The following is a 21,748-nucleotide window of genomic DNA, read 5'->3' as shown; positions in this document are numbered from 1 at the left end:
AACGCCCAAAAAGTCTTTGCAGCGAAAAATTATTTCCAGCGAAAATAAAGTATTCCACAGTATATTGGCTGCAAGTAAAATAAATTGAAAAATGGTTAATTGTTTTTTTTTAATTAAAGTGCCTGTGAAATGACTGCTATTTTCACGCCTAAAATTATCCATTCATATATAAATATTATTAATTTTTATGTTTCTAAGCATGAATTATTTTTTTAAGTGAAAAAATGTGTTTTAAACTCAGTCTACGGCAACTTTATTTTTGTATATTTTAAAACGAGGCTCCTCATTAGCTTCTCATTTGCATACAGAAATTCCCCTTGTGACGTCAGAAGGGGAAGTCGCATGCCAGCTTGCATTGCCGATACGTGTAAATAAGGCAAATTTCTTGTGCAGTTTTCTTGTCTTTGACTAAATTGTCACGTATGTATTTGTTCGTCGAGGAAGAATGGACCATAATGAACACATAGTATAATTTTTTGTTGCATGGGGTTGAGTTAGATGCGAAATATGTCCGTTCTGGTGTAGCTGGTCACCGTGATCGTCACCGATACCGGCGCACGTTTGTACATTGTCGATGAACAAAATAGAATTTTACGTCGGAATTATCTCGTTATTTAGCAGGTTACTAGGCACGTCACTACACTGTTTTATTTCATCGATCGTCTGAGTAAAACTTTCAAAATTAAAATAAAAGATATTTTGACATTCTAAACATTAGACTATAGTGACCACTATAAAATAATTAAAAAAAAAGACAAATCACAGTTACTAAATAAATGACAGTTGTGTGGAAATAAATTGACATTTTGTTGAAATAGGTGAACGCGTCGGGTCACGACGAGGGCAAGTGCACTAAAAGCGGCGTTTAATTGAATCGACACACATACAGAAAAATTCAGAGTGGATTCGAGTTAGCGTGATCCATGGCGTGATTGTCATAATTATAACATCATATTAAAACTTTGGTGGAAACACATTGACCAAGCCCGGATTTTTATTTCATAAATTATTACGCAGATCAAGCTGCAAGCATGGAGGTAAAAAGGGAACAGAGGTGTGGATTCGACATTCAACATCAATCACCAAACAATTCAGAAACTTTTAGCCTTCGAAAATGAAAACAATTAGCAGTGTGTAAGGGCTGTGTAATTTCCTGTTTGTCCGATGCTTCGTTTTCGTGTCACTGTCAAAATTGCTACCTTTTACTTAACAGTGACTAAATGGTCTCTATAAAACGATAATCATGATCGCAAAAAAAGTCAACTCATTTGAAACACTTGCCGGACGTCTCTCTCTTCTAAAATCCGCCTCGGTGATCATGGGCTGGTCCGAAATCTATTTCTTTCAAAAGTGTTGCGCCAAGTTTACGTTGTCGGTGTTTCCCTTTAAACCTAGTTATTTTTTTCATGGACGAGGACAGTTTTTCCACACAAAAAAAAAGAATCTGAGATTAAGTGGCTTTCGTTCACTGATGTCGCACCTTCGGATCGAATAGAAACGTGTGAATACATACACTATGACTATACGTTTCACTGCAACTGCCCACAACACAACATCTAAAAACTCTCTGAAAAAAAAAAAAATAGACAAAAAAAAGAAGAAAAAAACGCCGACCGAAAAATGTATATCGTTTAAAACTATACTGAATGACTAGTGTTATTATGGCTCGGGGGTATGACTTCCTCTCACGTTTTTGTCATTTGGTGGCGCATTTTCGGCGAGAGTCGGAAATCCGGAAACAGTCGACCGTTTCAGGATAGGTGGGCGTGGCTACAACACGAGAAGTATCAACCAAATTTACTTGGATACAAGTAATCATTTTTAGCACACAGATCTGAAATGGGAAACGTGAGGGTGGGCATTGCACAGGCACTTTAAGAGTAGACTTTTTTTTTTATTTTCTTAACACATGACAGTGTTTTTCCTAATTATTTTAGTTAGTGAATGAATGAATGAATGAATGAGATAAGATAAAATGCATAAGAACTAAAAATCATATTTGTTATATAATCTTTAAAATATAATCATTTTGATCATAGAAATAACTGTATTTAGCAATCTCAAAATGCTTGTTATTGGTGGTGAACAAGTCATGCATGCACAAATCCACTTTTTCAAAACTTTAAGTGTATGAAATTCTAATAAAGCAAATTTTGTGTAAGTTCAATGAATCAGAATAGTGTTTACCTGTTTTTTAGATGTTGAGTGCTTCCTAGACACTGAAATCTACCATTTACCATTATAGCAATGCGATTACACAACGCTTCACACTCCTCCATACTGTAAAATAAAAATCTCATTTTGAAAAGAAAATTTCTCTTTTTTCTTAATGTTAGACATGTTAGACAATTCACTAAAGGCTAATATGAGTAAGTTGTAAGACTGTCATTGGGTGCTTAACTGTAACACCTACCAATTTAGCCAATCAGTGAGTAGTTGCAAAGATGATACCCTACCTATGAGATGTCAAGATGACAGACCTTCCTTCTTTTAATATACTGTTTATACATTTCCATAGAAACCTTTTTGCTTTAGGATCCATTCCTGTTGTTGGTTCATCCTGAAAGAATTGGTAATCAAAATTTGTTTTAGATGATTTTCTAAAAATCCAAAAACTCAAAACAAATTAAATTAAATTAAACAAGTCATTGTCAATGACACGTCCCCATTCCATTCATATTTGAGTGACATATACATTCAAAGCAGATCATGACCGAAATCTCAGACCACTTTCAGTGGTCTGATCCGAAATGCACCTGCATATGTACAACACATTGTACTAAATCTGAACAAAATCCATCCATGCATGACTGAGATCCGGTTCTGGAATTGTGAAAATATGTGATTTTGATGCATTTTCAGCCTTAAAATGGCCATCATTCAGCTATTGTTAAGCTGATCATGAAACAAATGCACATATCAATTTGTGACATGATGTACCATCATGTGTATGTGAAGTTTGAACTTAATTGGTCCATGCATGTTCGAGATACAGGTGATCATGGAGGCATGGATGCATGGACGCACACAGGGCAAACCATAAGTACCCGTTTTCGGACTACGTCCGAACGGGGACTAAAAACACTATAAACAAGCCATGGATGGCACAGTCCCTGTTAGTTATCAAATTTAAGATATATAGTTTTGTTTATAGTAATATAGCTGGAATATGATTTTTTAGCATTAAAATGATTGACATTTGTATCTGATTGTCAAAAAAGTACTTGTTCATATTGAGAGATATTGCTCTGGAACAGCATTCAAAATCAGTCATTTTGAATACATGTATATATATATAATATGATGTATAATGAATATATAAAATTTAAATATAATAAGTTAAAGCATTTAAGAGATATGGCTCTAGAAGTCCAATCATTAAAACAAAATGGCTGCCAGTCAGCCATTTTGAATCCAATCTGAAAAATAAAATGACGAGCATTAGGATCCCATAATGTCTAATACATGTATATGTACCAAGTTTGAATGAAATCCACCCATAAATGCTTGATATTTGATGATTTTTTAGTACAAAAATGACCACCATTTTGAATAGGATCATCAAACCAATATATCTGTTTATCTATGACATGATGTATAATGAATATTTAAAATTGAAAATATTATCAGTCAAAACAAGTCAGAGATATGGGTCTAGAAAGCCCATTCATTAAAACAAAATGGCCGCCAGACAGCCATTTTGAATCCGATCTGAAAAATGTGCATCAGGAACCTGTAATGTCTAATATATATGCACCAAGTTTGAATGAAATCCATCCATAAATGCCAGAAATGCTTGATATTTATGATTGCTTAGCACAAAAAAGGCCACCATTTGGCCATTTTGAATAGGATCGTCAAACCAATATGTCTATCTATGACATGATATATTGAATATTTAAAATTTGAACATAATCAGTGAAAGCAAGTCAGAGATATGGCACGAGAACAACATTCATTAATACAAAATGGGCGCCAGTCGGCCATTTTGAATCTTATCTGAAAAACAAAATTATTCGCATCAAGGTCCCATAATGTCTAATGTATATACCAAGTTTGAACAAAATCCATCTGTAAATGGCCGAGAAATGCTTGATTTTTAGGATTTTTTAGCACAAAAATGGCCGCCATTAGCCCATCTGAAATCAGATTGTGAAACAAATTGACGTGCATATGTATAATATCATGTATGATGTATGTGTGAAGTTTCATTGTGATTGGTCCAGGCATTTATAAGATACAGGTTCGGACGCACGCACAGACGCACGCACGGAGGTCAAAACATAAGTCCCCGTTTTCGGACTACGTCCGAACGGGGACTAATTATTATTAAATCATGCATATCTCACTCACCAAGAACACAACTTGTGGGTTACCAATCAGAGATATTGCAGTTGATAGTTTACGTTTATTACCTCCACTGTAATCTCCTGCTCTCTTTTGAGCATATTTCACAAGCCCAAGCTTACGAATTCCCCACTCACCCACCTACAATCAAAATAACATCATTATTACCAATGACTAATACCATCTGTGTACACAACTGGTGAAGTAAGACATAATGAACACATTATTAAGTACATAAATCATGAAATCATCACAAAATTAGGAATAGGTACTTTTCTTTTATTGACATGGTTATATAATGACATTTTTTTTCTGATGTCACTGTGTATTCTAGAAAGTGCATGGAATCAGACCTTTATAATCATACACTGCCTTCTGTCATGCTATTGGTTAGAAATGAGTTTGTTTGATGACTAGAACCAGACATTGATAATAAACTCACATCTTATAACCCATTACAAAAAGCTAAATAGCATTGGCATTACCATGTGAATATCCTTTTCCGGTACACCTCTTAGTCTGGCATAATATTCCAGATGTTCTCTTCCAGTCAATAGATTGTCTAAAGCATCAAACTGTGGACAGTATCCCATATTTTGATGTACTTTTTTCATGTCAGATAAGATGTTGTAATTATTGAGATAAGCTATACCATCAGTTGGGCTGATATCCCCGGTTAACATCTTGAATGTAGTGGTTTTACCAGCACCATTCACACCAAGTAAACCAAAACACTGAAATAATTTACAAATGATAATTATTGTAAACCATCTACATGTAATTATGGTTGTACTTCACAAAATATCTTACAGAATAAAAATAACAAAGTTTCCCACTTGTCATTTGTTTTAGATAGGTGACATAAAAGCTGCCGTTGAGAAAAAATGGTTATAATAGTAACTGCAAGGTATTCATTAGACTATATAAACTTGTACCCACATGTATCCTATCTAGTACCCACCTGTCCTATCTAGTATTCACCTGTCCTACCCACATATATCCTATCTAGTACCCACCTGTCCTACCCACATGTATCCTATCTAGTATTCACCTGTCCTACCCACATGTATCCGATCTAGTATCCACCTGTCCTACCCACATGTATCCTATCTAGTACCCACCTGTCCTACCCACACATATCCTATCTAGTACCCACCTGTCCTACCCACATGTATCCTATCTAGTATTCACCTGTCCTACCCACATGTATCCGATCTAGTATCCACCTGTCCTACCCACATGTATCCTATCTAGTACCCACCTGTCCTACCCACACATATCCTATCTAGTACCCACCTGTCCTACCCACATGTATCCTATCTAGTATTCACCTATCCTACCCACATGTATCCTATCTAGTATTCACCTATCCTACCCACACATATCCTATCTAGTACCCACCTGTCCTACCCACACATATCCTATCTAGTACCCACCTGTTCTGCCCACATGTATCCTATCTAGTATTCACCTGTCCTACCCACACATATCCTATCTAGTACCCACCTGTTCTGCCCACATGTATCCTATCTAGTACCCACCTGTCCTACCCACATGTATCCTATCTAGTATTCACCTATCCTACCCACACATATCCTATCTAGTACCCACCTGTCCTACCCACATATCCTATCTAGTACCCACCTGTTCTGCCCACATGTATCCTATCTAGTATTCACCTATCCTACCCACACATATCCTATCTGGTACCCACCTGTCCTACCCACACATATCCTATCTAGTACCCACCTGTTCTGCCCACATGTATCCTATCTAGTATTCACCTGTCCTACCCACACATATCCTATCTAGTACCCACCTGTTCTGCCCACATGTATCCTATCTAGTATTCACCTGTCCTACCAACACATATCCTATCTGGTACCCACCTGTGCTACCCACACATATCCTATCTAGTACCTACCTGTTCTGCCCACATGTATCCTATCTAGTATTCACCTATCCTACCCACACATATCCTATCTGGTACCCACCTGTCCTACCCACACATATCCTATCTGGTACCCACCTGTCCTACCCACACATATCCTATCTAGTATTCACCTGTCCTACCCACATGTATCCTATCTAGTATTCACCTATCCTACCAACACATATCCTATCTGGTACCCACCTGTCCTACCCACACATATCCTATCTAGTACTCACCTGTTCAGCCCACATGTATCCTATCTAGTATTCACCTGTCCTACCCAGACATATCCTATCTCGTACCCACCTGTTCTGCCCACATGTATCCTATCTAGTATTCACCTGTCCTACCAACACATATCCTACCCAGTACCCACTTGTTCTGCTGGGATACCCACACGTATCCTATCTGGTACCCACTTATTCTGCTGGGATACCCACACGTATCCTATCTAGTATCCACCTGTCCTACCCACACGTATCCTATCTAGTATCCACCTGTCCTCCCCACATGTATCTTATCTAGTATTAACCTGTCCTACCCACATGTATCCTATTTAGTATTCACCTGTCCTACCCACATGTATCCGATCTAGTATCCACCTGTCCTACCCACATGTATCCTATCTAGTACCTACCTGTTCTGCCAACATGTATCCTATCTAGTATCCACCTGTCCTACCCACACATATCCTATCTAGTACCCACCTGTCCTACCCACATGTATCCTATCTAGTATTCACCTATCCTACCCACACATATCCTATCTAGTACCCACCTGTCCTACCCACACATATCCTATCTAGTATTCACCTGTCCTACCCACATGTATCCTATCCAGTATTCACCTATCCTACCAACACATATCCTATCTGGTACCCACCTGTCCTACCCACACATATCCTATCTAGTACCCACCTGTTCTGCCCACATGTATCCTATCTAGTATTCACCTGTCCTACCCACACATATCCTATCTCGTACCCACCTGTTCTGCCCACATGTATCCTATCTAGTATTCACCTGTCCTACCAACACATATCCTACCCAGTACCCACTTGTTCTGCTGGGATACCCACACGTATCCTATCTGGTACCCACTTATTCTGCTGGGATACCCACACGTATCCTATCTAGTATCCACCTGTCCTACCCACACGTATCCTATCTAGTATCCACCTGTCCTCCCCACATGTATCTTATCTAGTATTAACCTGTCCTACCCACATGTATCCTATTTAGTATTCACCTGTCCTACCCACATGTATCCGATCTAGTATCCACCTGTCCTACCCACATGTATCCTATCTAGTACCTACCTGTTCTGCCAACATGTATCCTATCTAGTATCCACCTGTCCTACCCACACATATCCTATCTAGTACCCACCTGTCCTACCCACATGTATCCTATCTAGTATTCACCTATCCTACCCACACATATCCTATCTAGTACCCACCTGTCCTACCCACACATATCCTATCTAGTATTCACCTGTCCTACCACATGTATCCTATCCAGTATTCACCTATCCTACCAACACATATCCTATCTGGTACCCACCTGTCCTACCCACACATATCCTATCTAGTACCCACCTGTTCTGCCCACATGTATCCTATCTAGTATTCACCTGTCCTACCCACACATATCCTATCTCGTACCCACCTGTTCTGCCCACATGTATCCTATCTAGTATTCACCTGTCCTACCAACACATATCCTACCCAGTACCCACTTGTTCTGCTGGGATACCCACACGTATCCTATCTGGTACCCACTTATTCTGCTGGGATACCCACACGTATCCTATCTAGTATCCACCTGTCCTACCCACACATATCCTATCTAGTATCCACCTGTCCTCCCCACATGTATCTTATCTAGTATTAACCTGTCCTACCCACATGTATCCTATTTAGTATTCACCTGTCCTACCCACATGTATCCGATCTAGTATCCACCTGTCCTACCCACATGTATCCTATCTAGTACCTACCTGTTCTGCCAACATGTATCCTATCTAGTATCCACCTGTCCTACCCACACATATCCTATCTAGTACCCACCTGTCCTACCCACATGTATCCTATCTAGTACCCACCTGTCCTACCCACATGTATCCTATCTAGTATCCACCTGTCCTACCCAAACATATCCTATCTAGTACCCACCTGTCCTACCGACATGTATCCTATCTAGTACCCACCTGTTCTGCCAACATGTATCCTATCTAGTATCCACCTGTCCTACCCACACATATCCTATCTAGTACCCACCTGTCCTACCCACATGTATCCTATCTAGTATTCACCTATCCTACCCACACATATCCTATCTAGTACCCACCTGTCCTACCCACATATCCTATCTAGTACCCACCTGTTCTGCCCACATGTATCCTATCTAGTATTCACCTATCCTACCCACACATATCCTATCTGGTACCCACCTGTCCTACCCACACATATCCTATCTAGTACCCACCTGTTCTGCCCACATGTATCCTATCTAGTATTCACCTGTCCTACCCACACATATCCTATCTAGTACCCACCTGTTCTGCCCACATGTATCATATCTAGTATTCACCTGTCCTACCAACACATATCCTATCTGGTACCCACCTGTGCTACCCACACATATCCTATCTAGTACCCACCTGTCCTACCCACATGTATCCTATCTAGTATCCACTTGTCCTATCCACACATATCCTATCTGGTACCCACCTGTCCTACCCACACATATCCTATCTAGTATTCACCTGTCCTACCCACATGTATCCTATCTAGTATTCACCTATCCTACCAACACATATCCTATCTGGTACCCACCTGTCCTACCCACACATATCCTATCTAGTACCCACCTGTTCTGCCCACGTGTATCCTATCTAGTATTCACCTGTCCTACCCACACATATCCTATCTCGTACCCACCTGTTCTGCCCACATGTATCCTATCTAGTATTCACCTGTCCTACCAACACATATCCTACCCAGTACCCACTTGTTCTGCTGGGATACCCACACGTATCCTATCTGGTACCCACTTATTCTGCTGGGATACCCACACGTATCCTATCTAGTATCCACCTGTCCTACCCACACGTATCCTATCTAGTATCCACCTGTCCTCCCCACATGTATCTTATCTAGTATTAACCTGTCCTACCCACATGTATCCTATTTAGTATTCACCTGTCCTACCCACATGTATCCGATCTAGTATCCACCTGTCCTACCCACACATATCCTATCTAGTACCCACCTGTTCTGCCCACATGTATCCTATCTAGTATTCACCTGTCCTACCAACACATATCCTATCTAGTACCCACCTGTCCTACCCACACATATCCTATCTAGTACCCACCTGTTCTGCCCACATGTATCCTATCTAGTATTCACCTGTTCTACCAACACATATCCTATCTGGTACCCACCTGTGATACCCACACATATCCTATCTAGTACCCACCTGTTCTGCCAACATGTATCCTATCTAGTATCCACCTGTCCTACCCACACATATCCTGTCTAGTACCCACCTGTCCTACCCACACATATCCTATCTAGTACCCACCTGTTCTGCCCACATGTATCCTATCTAGTACCCACCTGTTCTGCCCACATGTATCCTATCTAGTATTCACCTGTCCTACCCACACATATCCTATCTAGTACCCACCTGTCCTACCCACACATATCCTATCTAGTACCCACCTGTTCTGCCCACATGTATCCTATCTAGTATTCACCTGTCCTACCAACACATATCCTATCTGGTACCCACCTGTGATACCCACACATATCCTATCTATTACCCACCTGTTCTGCCCACATGTATCCTATCTAGTACCCACCTGTTCTGCCAACATGTATCCTATCTAGTATCCACCTGTCCTACCCACACATATCCTATCTAGTACCCACCTGTCCTACCCACACATATCCTATCTAGTACCCACCTGTTCTGCCCACATGTATCCTATCTAGTACCCACCTGTTCTGCCCACATGTATCCTATCTAGTATTCACCTGTCCTACCAACACATATCCTATCTGGTACCCACCTGTGATATCCACACATATCCTATCTAGTACCCACCTGTTCTGCCCACATGTATCCTATCTAGTATTCACCTGTCCTACCCACACATATCCTATCTAGTACCCACCTGTTCTGCCCACATGTATCCTATCTAGTACCCACCTGTCCTACCCACATGTATCCTATCTAGTATTCACCTATCCTACCCACACATATCCTATCTAGTACCCACCTGTCCTACCCACATATCCTATCTAGTACCCACCTGTTCTGCCCACATGTATCCTATCTAGTATTCACCTATCCTACCCACACATATCCTATCTGGTACCCACCTGTCCTACCCACACATATCCTATCTAGTACCCACCTGTTCTGCCCACATGTATCCTATCTAGTATTCACCTGTCCTACCCACACATATCCTATCTAGTACCCACCTGTTCTGCCCACATGTATCCTATCTAGTATTCACCTGTCCTACCAACACATATCCTATCTGGTACCCACCTGTGCTACCCACACATATCCTATCTAGTACCCACCTGTTCTGCCCACATGTATTCTATCTAGTATTCACCTATCCTACCCACACATATCCTATCTGGTACCCACCTGTCCTACCCACACATATCCTATCTGGTACCCACCTGTCCTACCCACATGTATCCTATCTAGTATCCACCTGTCCTACCCACACATATCCTATCTGGTACCCACCTGTCCTACCCACACATATCCTATCTAGTATTCACCTGTCCTACCCACATGTATCCTATCTAGTATTCACCTATCCTACCAACACATATCCTATCTGGTACCCACCTGTCCTACCCACACATATCCTATCTAGTACCCACCTGTTCTGCCCACATGTATCCTATCTAGTATTCACCTGTCCTACCCACACATATCCTATCTCGTACCCACCTGTTCTGCCCACATGTATCCTATCTAGTATTCACCTGTCCTACCAACACATATCCTACCCAGTACCCACTTGTTCTGCTGGGATACCCACACGTATCCTATCTGGTACCCACTTATTCTGCTGGGATACCCACACGTATCCTATCTAGTATCCACCTGTCCTACCCACACATATCCTATCTAGTATTCACCTGTCCTACCCACATGTATCCTATCTAGTATTCACCTATCCTACCAACACATATCCTATCTGGTACCCACCTGTCCTACCCACACATATCCTATCTAGTACCCACCTGTTCTGCCCACATGTATCCTATCTAGTATTCACCTGTCCTACCCACACATATCCTATCTCGTACCCACCTGTTCTGCCCACATGTATCCTATCTAGTATTCACCTGTCCTACCAACACATATCCTACCCAGTACCCACTTGTTCTGCTGGGATACCCACACGTATCCTATCTGGTACCCACTTATTCTGCTGGGATACCCACACGTATCCTATCTAGTATCCACCTGTCCTACCCACACGTATCCTATCTAGTATCCACCTGTCCTCCCCACATGTATCTTATCTAGTATTAACCTGTCCTACCCACATGTATCCTATTTAGTATTCACCTGTCCTACCCACATGTATCCGATCTAGTATCCATCTGTCCTACCCACATGTATCCTATCTAGTATTCACCTATCCTACCCACACATATCCTATCTAGTACCCACCTGTCCTACCCACACATATCCTATCTAGTACCCACCTGTTCTGCCCACATGTATCCTATCTAGTATTCACCTGTCCTACCAACACATATCCTATCTGGTACCCACCTGTGATACCCACACATATCCTATCTAGTACCCACCTGTTCTGCCCACATGTATCCTATCTAGTATCCACCTGTCCTACCCACACATATCCTATCTAGTACCCACCTGTCCTACCCACATGTATCCTATCTAGTATTCACCTATCCTACCCACACATATCCTATCTAGTACCCACCTGTCCTACCCACACATATCCTATCTAGTACCCACCTGTTCTGCCCACATGTATCCTATCTAGTATTCACCTGTCCTACCAACACATATCCTATCTGGTACCCACCTGTGATACCCACACATATCCTATCTAGTACCCACCTGTTCTGCCCACATGTATTCTATCTAGTATTCACCTATCCTACCCATACATATTCTATCTGGTACCCACCTGTCCTACCCACACATATCCTATCTGGTACCCACCTGTCCTACCCACATGTATCCTATCTAGTATCCACCTGTCCTACCCACACATATCCTATCTGGTACCCACCTGTCCTACCCACACATATCCTATCTAGTATTCACCTGTCCTACCCACATGTATCCTATCTAGTATTCACCTATCCTACCAACACATATCCTATCTGGTACCCACCTGTCCTACCCACACATATCCTATCTAGTACCCACCTGTTCTGCCCACATGTATCCTATCTAGTATTCACCTGTCCTACCCACACATATCCTATCTCGTACCCACCTGTTCTGCCCACATGTATCCTATCTAGTATTCACCTGTCCTACCAACACATATCCTACCCAGTACCCACTTGTTCTGCTGGGATACCCACACGTATCCTATCTGGTACCCACTTATTCTGCTGGGATACCCACACGTATCCTATCTAGTATCCACCTGTCCTACCCACACGTATCCTATCTAGTATCCACCTGTCCTCCCCACATGTATCTTATCTAGTATTAACCTGTCCTACCCACATGTATCCTATTTAGTATTCACCTGTCCTACCCACATGTATCCGATCTAGTATCCACCTGTCCTACCCACATGTATCCTATCTAGTATTCACCTATCCTACCCACACATATCCTATCTAGTACCCATCTGTCCTACCCACACATATCCTATCTAGTACCCACCTGTTCTGCCCACATGTATCCTATCTAGTATTCACCTGTCCTACCAACACATATCCTATCTGGTACCCACCTGTGATACCCACACATATCCTATCTAGTACCCACCTGTTCTGCCCACATGTATCCTATCTAGTATCTACCTGTCCTACCCACACATATCCTATCTAGTACCCACCTGTCCTACCCACATGTATCCTATCTAGTATTCACCTATCCTACCCACACATATCCTATCTAGTACCCACCTGTCCTACCCACACATATCCTATCTAGTACCCACCTGTTCTGCCCACATGTATCCTATCTAGTATTCACCTGTCCTACCAACACATATCCTATCTGGTACCCACCTGTGATACCCACACATATCCTATCTAGTACCCACCTGTTCTGCCCACATGTATTCTATCTACTGGTAGTATCCACCTGTCCTACCCACACATATCCTATCTAGTACCCACCTGTTCTGCCCACATGTATCCTATCTAGTATTCACCTATCCTACCCACACATATCCTATCTGGTACCCACCTGTCCTACCCACACATATCCTATCTAGTACCCACCTGTTCTGCCCACATGTATCCTATCTAGTATTCACCTGTCCTACCCACACATATCCTATCTCGTACCCACCTGTTCTGCCCACATGTATCCTATCTCGTACCCACCTGTCCTACCAACACATATCCTACCCAGTACCCACTTGTTCTGCTGGGATACCCACACATATCCTATCTGGTACCCACTTATTCTGCTGGGATACCCACACGTATCCTATCTAGTATCCACCTGTCCTACCCACACGTATCCTATCTAGTATCCACCTGTCCTCCCCACATGTATCTTATCTAGTATTAACCTGTCCTACCCACATGTATCCTATTTAGTATTCACCTGTCCTACCCACATGTATCCGATCTAGTATCCATCTGTCCTACCCACATGTATCCTATCTAGTATTCACCTATCCTACCCACACATATCCTATCTAGTACCCACCTGTCCTACCCACACATATCCTATCTAGTACCCACCTGTTCTGCCCACATGTATCCTATCTAGTATTCACCTGTCCTACCAACACATATCCTATCTGGTACCCACCTGTGATACCCACACATATCCTATCTAGTACCCACCTGTTCTGCCCACATGTATCCTATCTAGTATCCACCTGTCCTACCCACACATATCCTATCTAGTACCCACCTGTCCTACCCACATGTATCCTATCTAGTATTCACCTATCCTACCCACACATATCCTATCTAGTACCCACCTGTCCTACCCACACATATCCTATCTAGTACCCACCTGTTCTGCCCACATGTATCCTATCTAGTATTCACCTGTCCTACCAACACATATCCTATCTGGTACCCACCTGTGATACCCACACATATCCTATCTAGTACCCACCTGTTCTGCCCACATGTATTCTATCTAGTATTCACCTATCCTACCCATACATATTCTATCTGGTACCCACCTGTCCTACCCACACATATCCTATCTGGTACCCACCTGTCCTACCCACATGTATCCTATCTAGTATCCACCTGTCCTACCCACACATATCCTATCTGGTACCCACCTGTCCTACCCACACATATCCTATCTAGTATTCACCTGTCCTACCCACATGTATCCTATCTAGTATTCACCTATCCTACCAACACATATCCTATCTGGTACCCACCTGTCCTACCCACACATATCCTATCTAGTACCCACCTGTTCTGCCCACATGTATCCTATCTAGTATTCACCTGTCCTACCCACACATATCCTATCTCGTACCCACCTGTTCTGCCCACATGTATCCTATCTAGTATTCACCTGTCCTACCAACACATATCCTACCCAGTACCCACTTGTTCTGCTGGGATACCCACACGTATCCTATCTGGTACCCACTTATTCTGCTGGGATACCCACACGTATCCTATCTAGTATCCACCTGTCCTACCCACACGTATCCTATCTAGTATCCACCTGTCCTCCCCACATGTATCTTATCTAGTATTAACCTGTCCTACCCACATGTATCCTATTTAGTATTCACCTGTCCTACCCACATGTATCCGATCTAGTATCCACCTGTCCTACCCACATGTATCCTATCTAGTATTCACCTATCCTACCCACACATATCCTATCTAGTACCCATCTGTCCTACCCACACATATCCTATCTAGTACCCACCTGTTCTGCCCACATGTATCCTATCTAGTATTCACCTGTCCTACCAACACATATCCTATCTGGTACCCACCTGTGATACCCACACATATCCTATCTAGTACCCACCTGTTCTGCCCACATGTATCCTATCTAGTATCTACCTGTCCTACCCACACATATCCTATCTAGTACCCACCTGTCCTACCCACATGTATCCTATCTAGTATTCACCTATCCTACCCACACATATCCTATCTAGTACCCACCTGTCCTACCCACACATATCCTATCTAGTACCCACCTGTTCTGCCCACATGTATCCTATCTAGTATTCACCTGTCCTACCAACACATATCCTATCTGGTACCCACCTGTGATACCCACACATATCCTATCTAGTACCCACCTGTTCTGCCCACATGTATTCTATCTACTGGTAGTATCCACCTGTCCTACCCACACATATCCTATCTAGTACCCACCTGTTCTGCCCACATGTATCCTATCTAGTATTCACCTATCCTACCCACACATATCCTATCTGGTACCCACCTGTCCTACCCACACATATCCTATCTAGTACCCACCTGTTCTGCCCACATGTATCCTATCTAGTATTCACCTGTCCTACCCACACATATCCTATCTCGTACCCACCTGTTCTGCCCACATGTATCCTATCTCGTACCCACCTGTCCTACCAACACATATCCTACCCAGTACCCACTTGTTCTGCTGGGATACCCACACATATCCTATCTGGTACCCACTTATTCTGCTGGGATACCCACACGTATCCTATCTAGTATCCACCTGTCCTACCCACACGTATCCTATCTAGTATCCACCTGTCCTCCCCACATGTATCTTATCTAGTATTAACCTGTCCTACCCACATGTATCCTATTTAGTATTCACCTGTCCTACCCACATGTATCCGATCTAGTATCCACCTGTCCTACCCACATGTATCCTATCTAGTACCTACCTGTTCTGCCAACATGTATCCTATCTAGTATCCACCTGTCCTACCCACACATATCCTATCTAGTACCCACCTGTCCTACCCACATGTATCCTATCTAGTACCCACCTGTCCTACCCACATGTATCCTATCTAGTATTCACCTATCCTACCCACACATATCCTATCTAGTACCCACCTGTCCTACCCACACATATCCTATCTAGTACCCACCTGTTCTGCCCACATGTATCCTATCTAGTATTCACCTGTCCTACCAACACATATCCTATCTGGTACCCACCTGTGATACCCACACATATCCTATCTAGTACCCACCTGTTCTGCCCACATGTATCCTATCTACTGGTAGCATCCACCTGTCCTACCCACACATATCCTATCTAGTACCCACCTGTTCTGCCCACATGTATCCTATCTAGTATTCACCTATCCTACCCACACATATCCTATCTGGTACCCACCTGTCCTACCCACACATATCCTATCTAGTACCCACCTGTTCTGCCCACATGTATCCTATCTCGTATTCACCTGTCCTACCCACACATATCCTATCTCGTACCCACCTGTTCTGCCCACATGTATCCTATCTAGTATTCACTTGTCCTACCAACACATATCCTACTCAGTACCCACTTGTTCTGCTGGGATACCCACACGTATCCTATCTGGTACCCACTTATTCTGCTGGGATACCCACACATATCCTATCTGGTACCCACCTGTCCTGCTGGGATACCAACACATATCCTACCCAGTACCCACCTGTCCTGCTGGGATACCAACACATATCCTACCCAGTACCCACCTGTCCTACTTGTATACCAACACATATCCTACCCAGTACCCACCTGTCCTGCTGGGATACCAACACATATCCTACCCAGTACCCACCTGTCCTGCTGGGATACCAACACATATCCTACCCAGTACCCACCTGTCCTGCTGGGATACCAACACATATCCTATCCACTGCTATATTCTTCTTGCCAGAATGAGATCTATAAACCTATAATGTAAACATACATTAATTATCCCACATTAGTATCCAACATTACAAACAGTTTCTTTTATATGTTTTTAGGTTACTCTTGTTTTTATGGACTTTTTTTTATTTTATAACTAACTGTAACATTCAATTTGAATACAGAAAACAAGCGCTGATAAAAACATTTTGTTCATATTATTCGTACACTCATTATACAGTTAATTTATATTTTTTCACTGAAATTTTCACTTTACCTTTGTCAAGTTGTGTAATTTCAATAAATCTTCATTAGACTCACTGCTCAGCACTCGTTGTCTTTCTTGATACACATCTTCATCTTCCTCAATGTTTTCTTTGCATTTAGCAGTTTCAAAACAAGACCTACAAACAAATTTGTTTGCTTTAATACTTTGTCAGCTGAATCAAACAAGTGAAAAGTTTGACATCATGAAATGTAAGTGAATCAGATTTCAATCAGTTTTATCAGGATGTAACACCATATGCAGTGTACAATATTCATTACTCTCAGTTCCAACATGTGATGTACATACTTACCCACAGTGAAATAATGATCCATACTGTATCAAAAGCACTATGCCAAAGAAGACAAAACCTTCAATTCCTAAACATAAGAGATTCTTTCCACAGATACTCCAATCAAATGGACTAGTAAATATATCCTCACCTGCAATAAATTATCAAAGACATTTTTAGAAAGAACAAAATGATGTACAATATATCTGATGTTTGAATAAAAACTGTCCATACCTGACCGAGATCTGGTTTTGAATTAGCAGAAATTTGTAGCACAAAAATTGCCACCATTCGGCCATCCTGAATTTGATCGTGAATATTTATTCTAAGATGCATGATGTATTTATGAAGTTTGAATATCATCGGTCCAGGCATGTCTGAGATACAGGTGGAGATGTACACATGCACACACATGCACACACATACATACACATGCACACACACACATACACACACAGAGGTTTTCTTACATGTTAAATGAACAAGAACTAATCAATTTGATTGTAATAATGTAATAAAATAGCCGCCTAGTACATTGTACACCCCCTCCCTTTTTCATGTCTTGCTCGGATCGTATATCAACTCTTGTAATAGAATCTTGAAGACACGTGAAGACAGATCCACAAGTAGATACATCCGAAGTGCTGGGATGACAACTGATACTTTACAGTCCACGAGTATATTGTTTCAAGTCCAGCAACCAGGTGGCTGATGATATTCGATCCCTAAAATATTTTCCATATTTGAAAACGTCCGAAGAGGCCTCTTGAAATAGATACACTTGTTTATGACCTCCAATTGAGAAATTTAATAGCATCCAAGTAGTGAAGCGTATTTATTACAGGTAAAATATCATCTTCAGGTATCTCCCAAATAGCAGTAATACTAAATATGGATGTAAACATAGCCCGCTTTGGACAATAACAAGATTCCTAAATTCTACCTAAAAAGGATATTTAGAGAAATTGGCCAATGAGAGTACAAATTCCAAATAATTCCGTAGAATCTGAGAAATTCTTGCTATGCCGTATTTTGTATAAAAAGGCCTGTTTTTCACTGTAAACTTGTCTCTGACTACGGACTGGGAGAAGACTGTCCAAGTTCAAGTTTTGCCTGCTAAGTTCACCGTTTTCCAGCGAGAGCTTACAGTATGTTTGATGTGGGAACACGGAGAAACCTGACTCAGTACTGATTTTCATAGTTTTCAGGTAAGCAATAACTCTTTGAATAGACTTTCGAATTTGAGACAGGATCTTTGTCTTCTCTCAGTGACCAGAACCCGGGAAAAAGCCTCCCTGGAAACCGGAAATGACAACACAATCGCGATAACAGTTGTTAAATGGTTTGTGAGATCGCTAGAATTCACAGAGAGGCACTTCATTATAAAGTAGAAAACCTAGTAAAATTATTAATTCCGGACCTAAAATTTGGCTTATTATTAGTTGTGGTTCATTAATTGATTTGTTTCGGCTCTTAAAGGTTATATAATGTTTCAATCGGCCGTGAAATTATAACTAGAGTTAATCAAGGGATTAGTGGTGATAGCTAAACAAGAGTATCTTAATTGGTTTATCATCGTGCCTGTGGTGAAACCAAATACTCTCATTGTTAGTTGGCGGGTTTACAGATACTTGTAAAGTGATAGTGTCCAAGTCCATGTATTGATTTACAGTGGAATTCAGTTGGCATAGCAACCTAGGCTATGGGAAACTGAGTAGCACGCAGTACTGTCCAGTGTCATCACGAGACTCTGCGTCTAAAAATAGCAATACCTCATTAAAAATCCAGACTTGATTCAATAGCTCGAATGTAGGTTTGAGTCCAAGTACGCTCTGTACACTTTTGTAAAAGACTGAACTTAATCCTTGTAAAAACACCAACCGCAGATATTGTCAATATTTGATGTATTTCTGGAACTTAATTAATTAGCATCTGACCATACCAATTTTCTGTATTTGTTCTCTCTATTTTCGTGTTGTATTATTAAACCATTTTAACTTTATATTTCCTTTGTCTGAGTATATTTTATCGAAATAGGAACTGACCCGAGTTGACCCCTTCGCCCTTCTGGTATGATCTCCCATTTTCATGACCCAGTGTACCAGCCATTCATTAGGAAATAAGCCTTCAATTTATGATAACTGAAGCCGGACCTTGTGAATATGTGAAGCTAAATTACCTTTAATTTATTTGGCAATGCTACCTTACGCTACCTTTTCCAGACGTCGCTCATATTCACTAAAGTAGAATTCGTGCTACTGTTTAACCCTCAGTAACACAAGGTACAATAACTGAAGGGGTGTTTGGGGGATTGCTTTTTTGCAGAGTTTCTCCTTGCTCCCCAACGGAATTTTGTTACAATAATTAATATGAGTATAGCCATTTATATATTAATTGTACATCTGTGGTTTGTAGTCTGGTTTGCAAATTAGGTAATTAGTATGCACAAAATTCATCCTAGAACGTGTACAAATTGTCACAGAATGCAATGATTGGTTATTGAGATATGAGTGGAAATGTTCAAAATCATTATGCAAATTACACATTAATATGCACTGATTTCAATAAAAAAAAAATAAGGCATGTGTATATTGCCCCAGATCATCTACATGTATGAATCCAGTTCCCTTGAAATCAAACAAGTGGTTCTTGAGATATCATGTGAACAGACATACATGTATGTATACATACATACAAACACACACACACACACACACAGTAACCACAAAGACTCCCATTTTGTGCTTTGCACACAGGAGTTCAAAACAGTATGATGGCATATTGGATAATTTTAGTTTGGTTCACTTTCTGTTGTATGAAAGTCCTAAATAACACATTTCATCCGTCAGGATGCCTTGTGTTTCAACTAAATTAGTGAATGATGTACCACACAGAAATGAGTATAGAATCCTTTTTGTATCAATTATTATACTTGATACCTGGCTTGAATCAATGCAATTCCACAATATAAGGCTTTGCTTACACATGTCACTAATGCAGACAATTATAAATTAATATATTTTGTCTTACCGAATTGAGCAAACGCATCTGCATACAACTGATTGGTGGCCATGTCAAGCAGACCACGACCCAAACAGAAATGTGGAAAGATCAAAAAAACTTTCTTCAACACATTGTTAATTTTGATCAAGTCCTGAAAAAATGAAAGAGACAGATTTCAATTACTGTGAATTTAAAACATAGTGAAGGTTCTCAAGATTATAGTGAAAGTAAATCCAAATAAAAGTTAAAGCTTTTCTAGTAATATATTTGAAATGGAATCTTCATCAATGTTGTTACCATGGTGACCTACCTCCTCATCATCCATGTAGTCAAGAATGAATGTAGCAATTGTTGCCACCATTCCAATAATGATATTACAACATGCCAAGAAGACGTATGCTGTACTCGGTACAGAAAACATATAGGACGCAGGATACATCAATGGTGTTATTGCCCAACTGTGGAGGAAACAAAATTCTTATCAATTTCACAACTAACATGTTTTTGCTTTTTTTTTAACCTTTTCACCACCAGTTCCCTCTTTCCATCACAAATTCACAAAATAGTCATGTTTGCACTATCCTTCAGAAGTTTGGTATAAAAATAGCCAATTTTTTTTTAGTAAAAACTGAAAATTGACTCAATTTTGTTTGTTGGCTCCAAAATTAGAGTTCATTTCCATGAATATTGAAGAATATAAGAAAAAAAAACAGAATAATTTGGGCGAGAAAGGTAAAACGAGAGAACTGGTGGTGAAAAGATTAATTATGGCCACATAACAGTCCTATTTAGCAATGGTATACAACAAAAATTTCTTTTCTCAGCATAAGTGTTTGCCACTTTGA

The 21,748-nt window shown here is 41.0% G+C and overlaps 1 protein-coding gene across 1 annotated transcript in view; it reads right to left on the bottom strand.

The window, feature by feature from the left end:
- Nucleotides 1-21,748, bottom strand: part of LOC102809967 (phospholipid-transporting ATPase ABCA1-like) — a 104,169-nt gene that overhangs the window by 9,274 nt on the left and 73,147 nt on the right. Inside the window, exons 41-49 of the mRNA XM_085503538.1 lie at nucleotides 21,214-21,361; nucleotides 20,931-21,054; nucleotides 17,922-18,051; nucleotides 17,621-17,747; nucleotides 17,316-17,387; nucleotides 4,833-5,081; nucleotides 4,354-4,488; nucleotides 2,457-2,560; nucleotides 2,188-2,280 (exon numbers count right to left, since the gene is read on the bottom strand). Coding sequence (XP_085359664.1) covers nucleotides 2,188-2,280; nucleotides 2,457-2,560; nucleotides 4,354-4,488; nucleotides 4,833-5,081; nucleotides 17,316-17,387; nucleotides 17,621-17,747; nucleotides 17,922-18,051; nucleotides 20,931-21,054; nucleotides 21,214-21,361 — 1,182 coding nt within the window. The remainder of the gene's footprint in view (nucleotides 1-2,187; nucleotides 2,281-2,456; nucleotides 2,561-4,353; nucleotides 4,489-4,832; nucleotides 5,082-17,315; nucleotides 17,388-17,620; nucleotides 17,748-17,921; nucleotides 18,052-20,930; nucleotides 21,055-21,213; nucleotides 21,362-21,748) is intronic.

This window comes from Saccoglossus kowalevskii, chromosome 9 (genome assembly GCF_978046115.1).
Source record: "Saccoglossus kowalevskii chromosome 9, keSacKowa6.1, whole genome shotgun sequence".
Lineage (NCBI taxonomy): Eukaryota > Metazoa > Hemichordata > Enteropneusta > Harrimaniidae > Saccoglossus > Saccoglossus kowalevskii.
The sequence above is the reverse complement of the archived record's forward strand: the minus strand, read 5'-3'. Positions and strand labels throughout refer to the sequence as shown.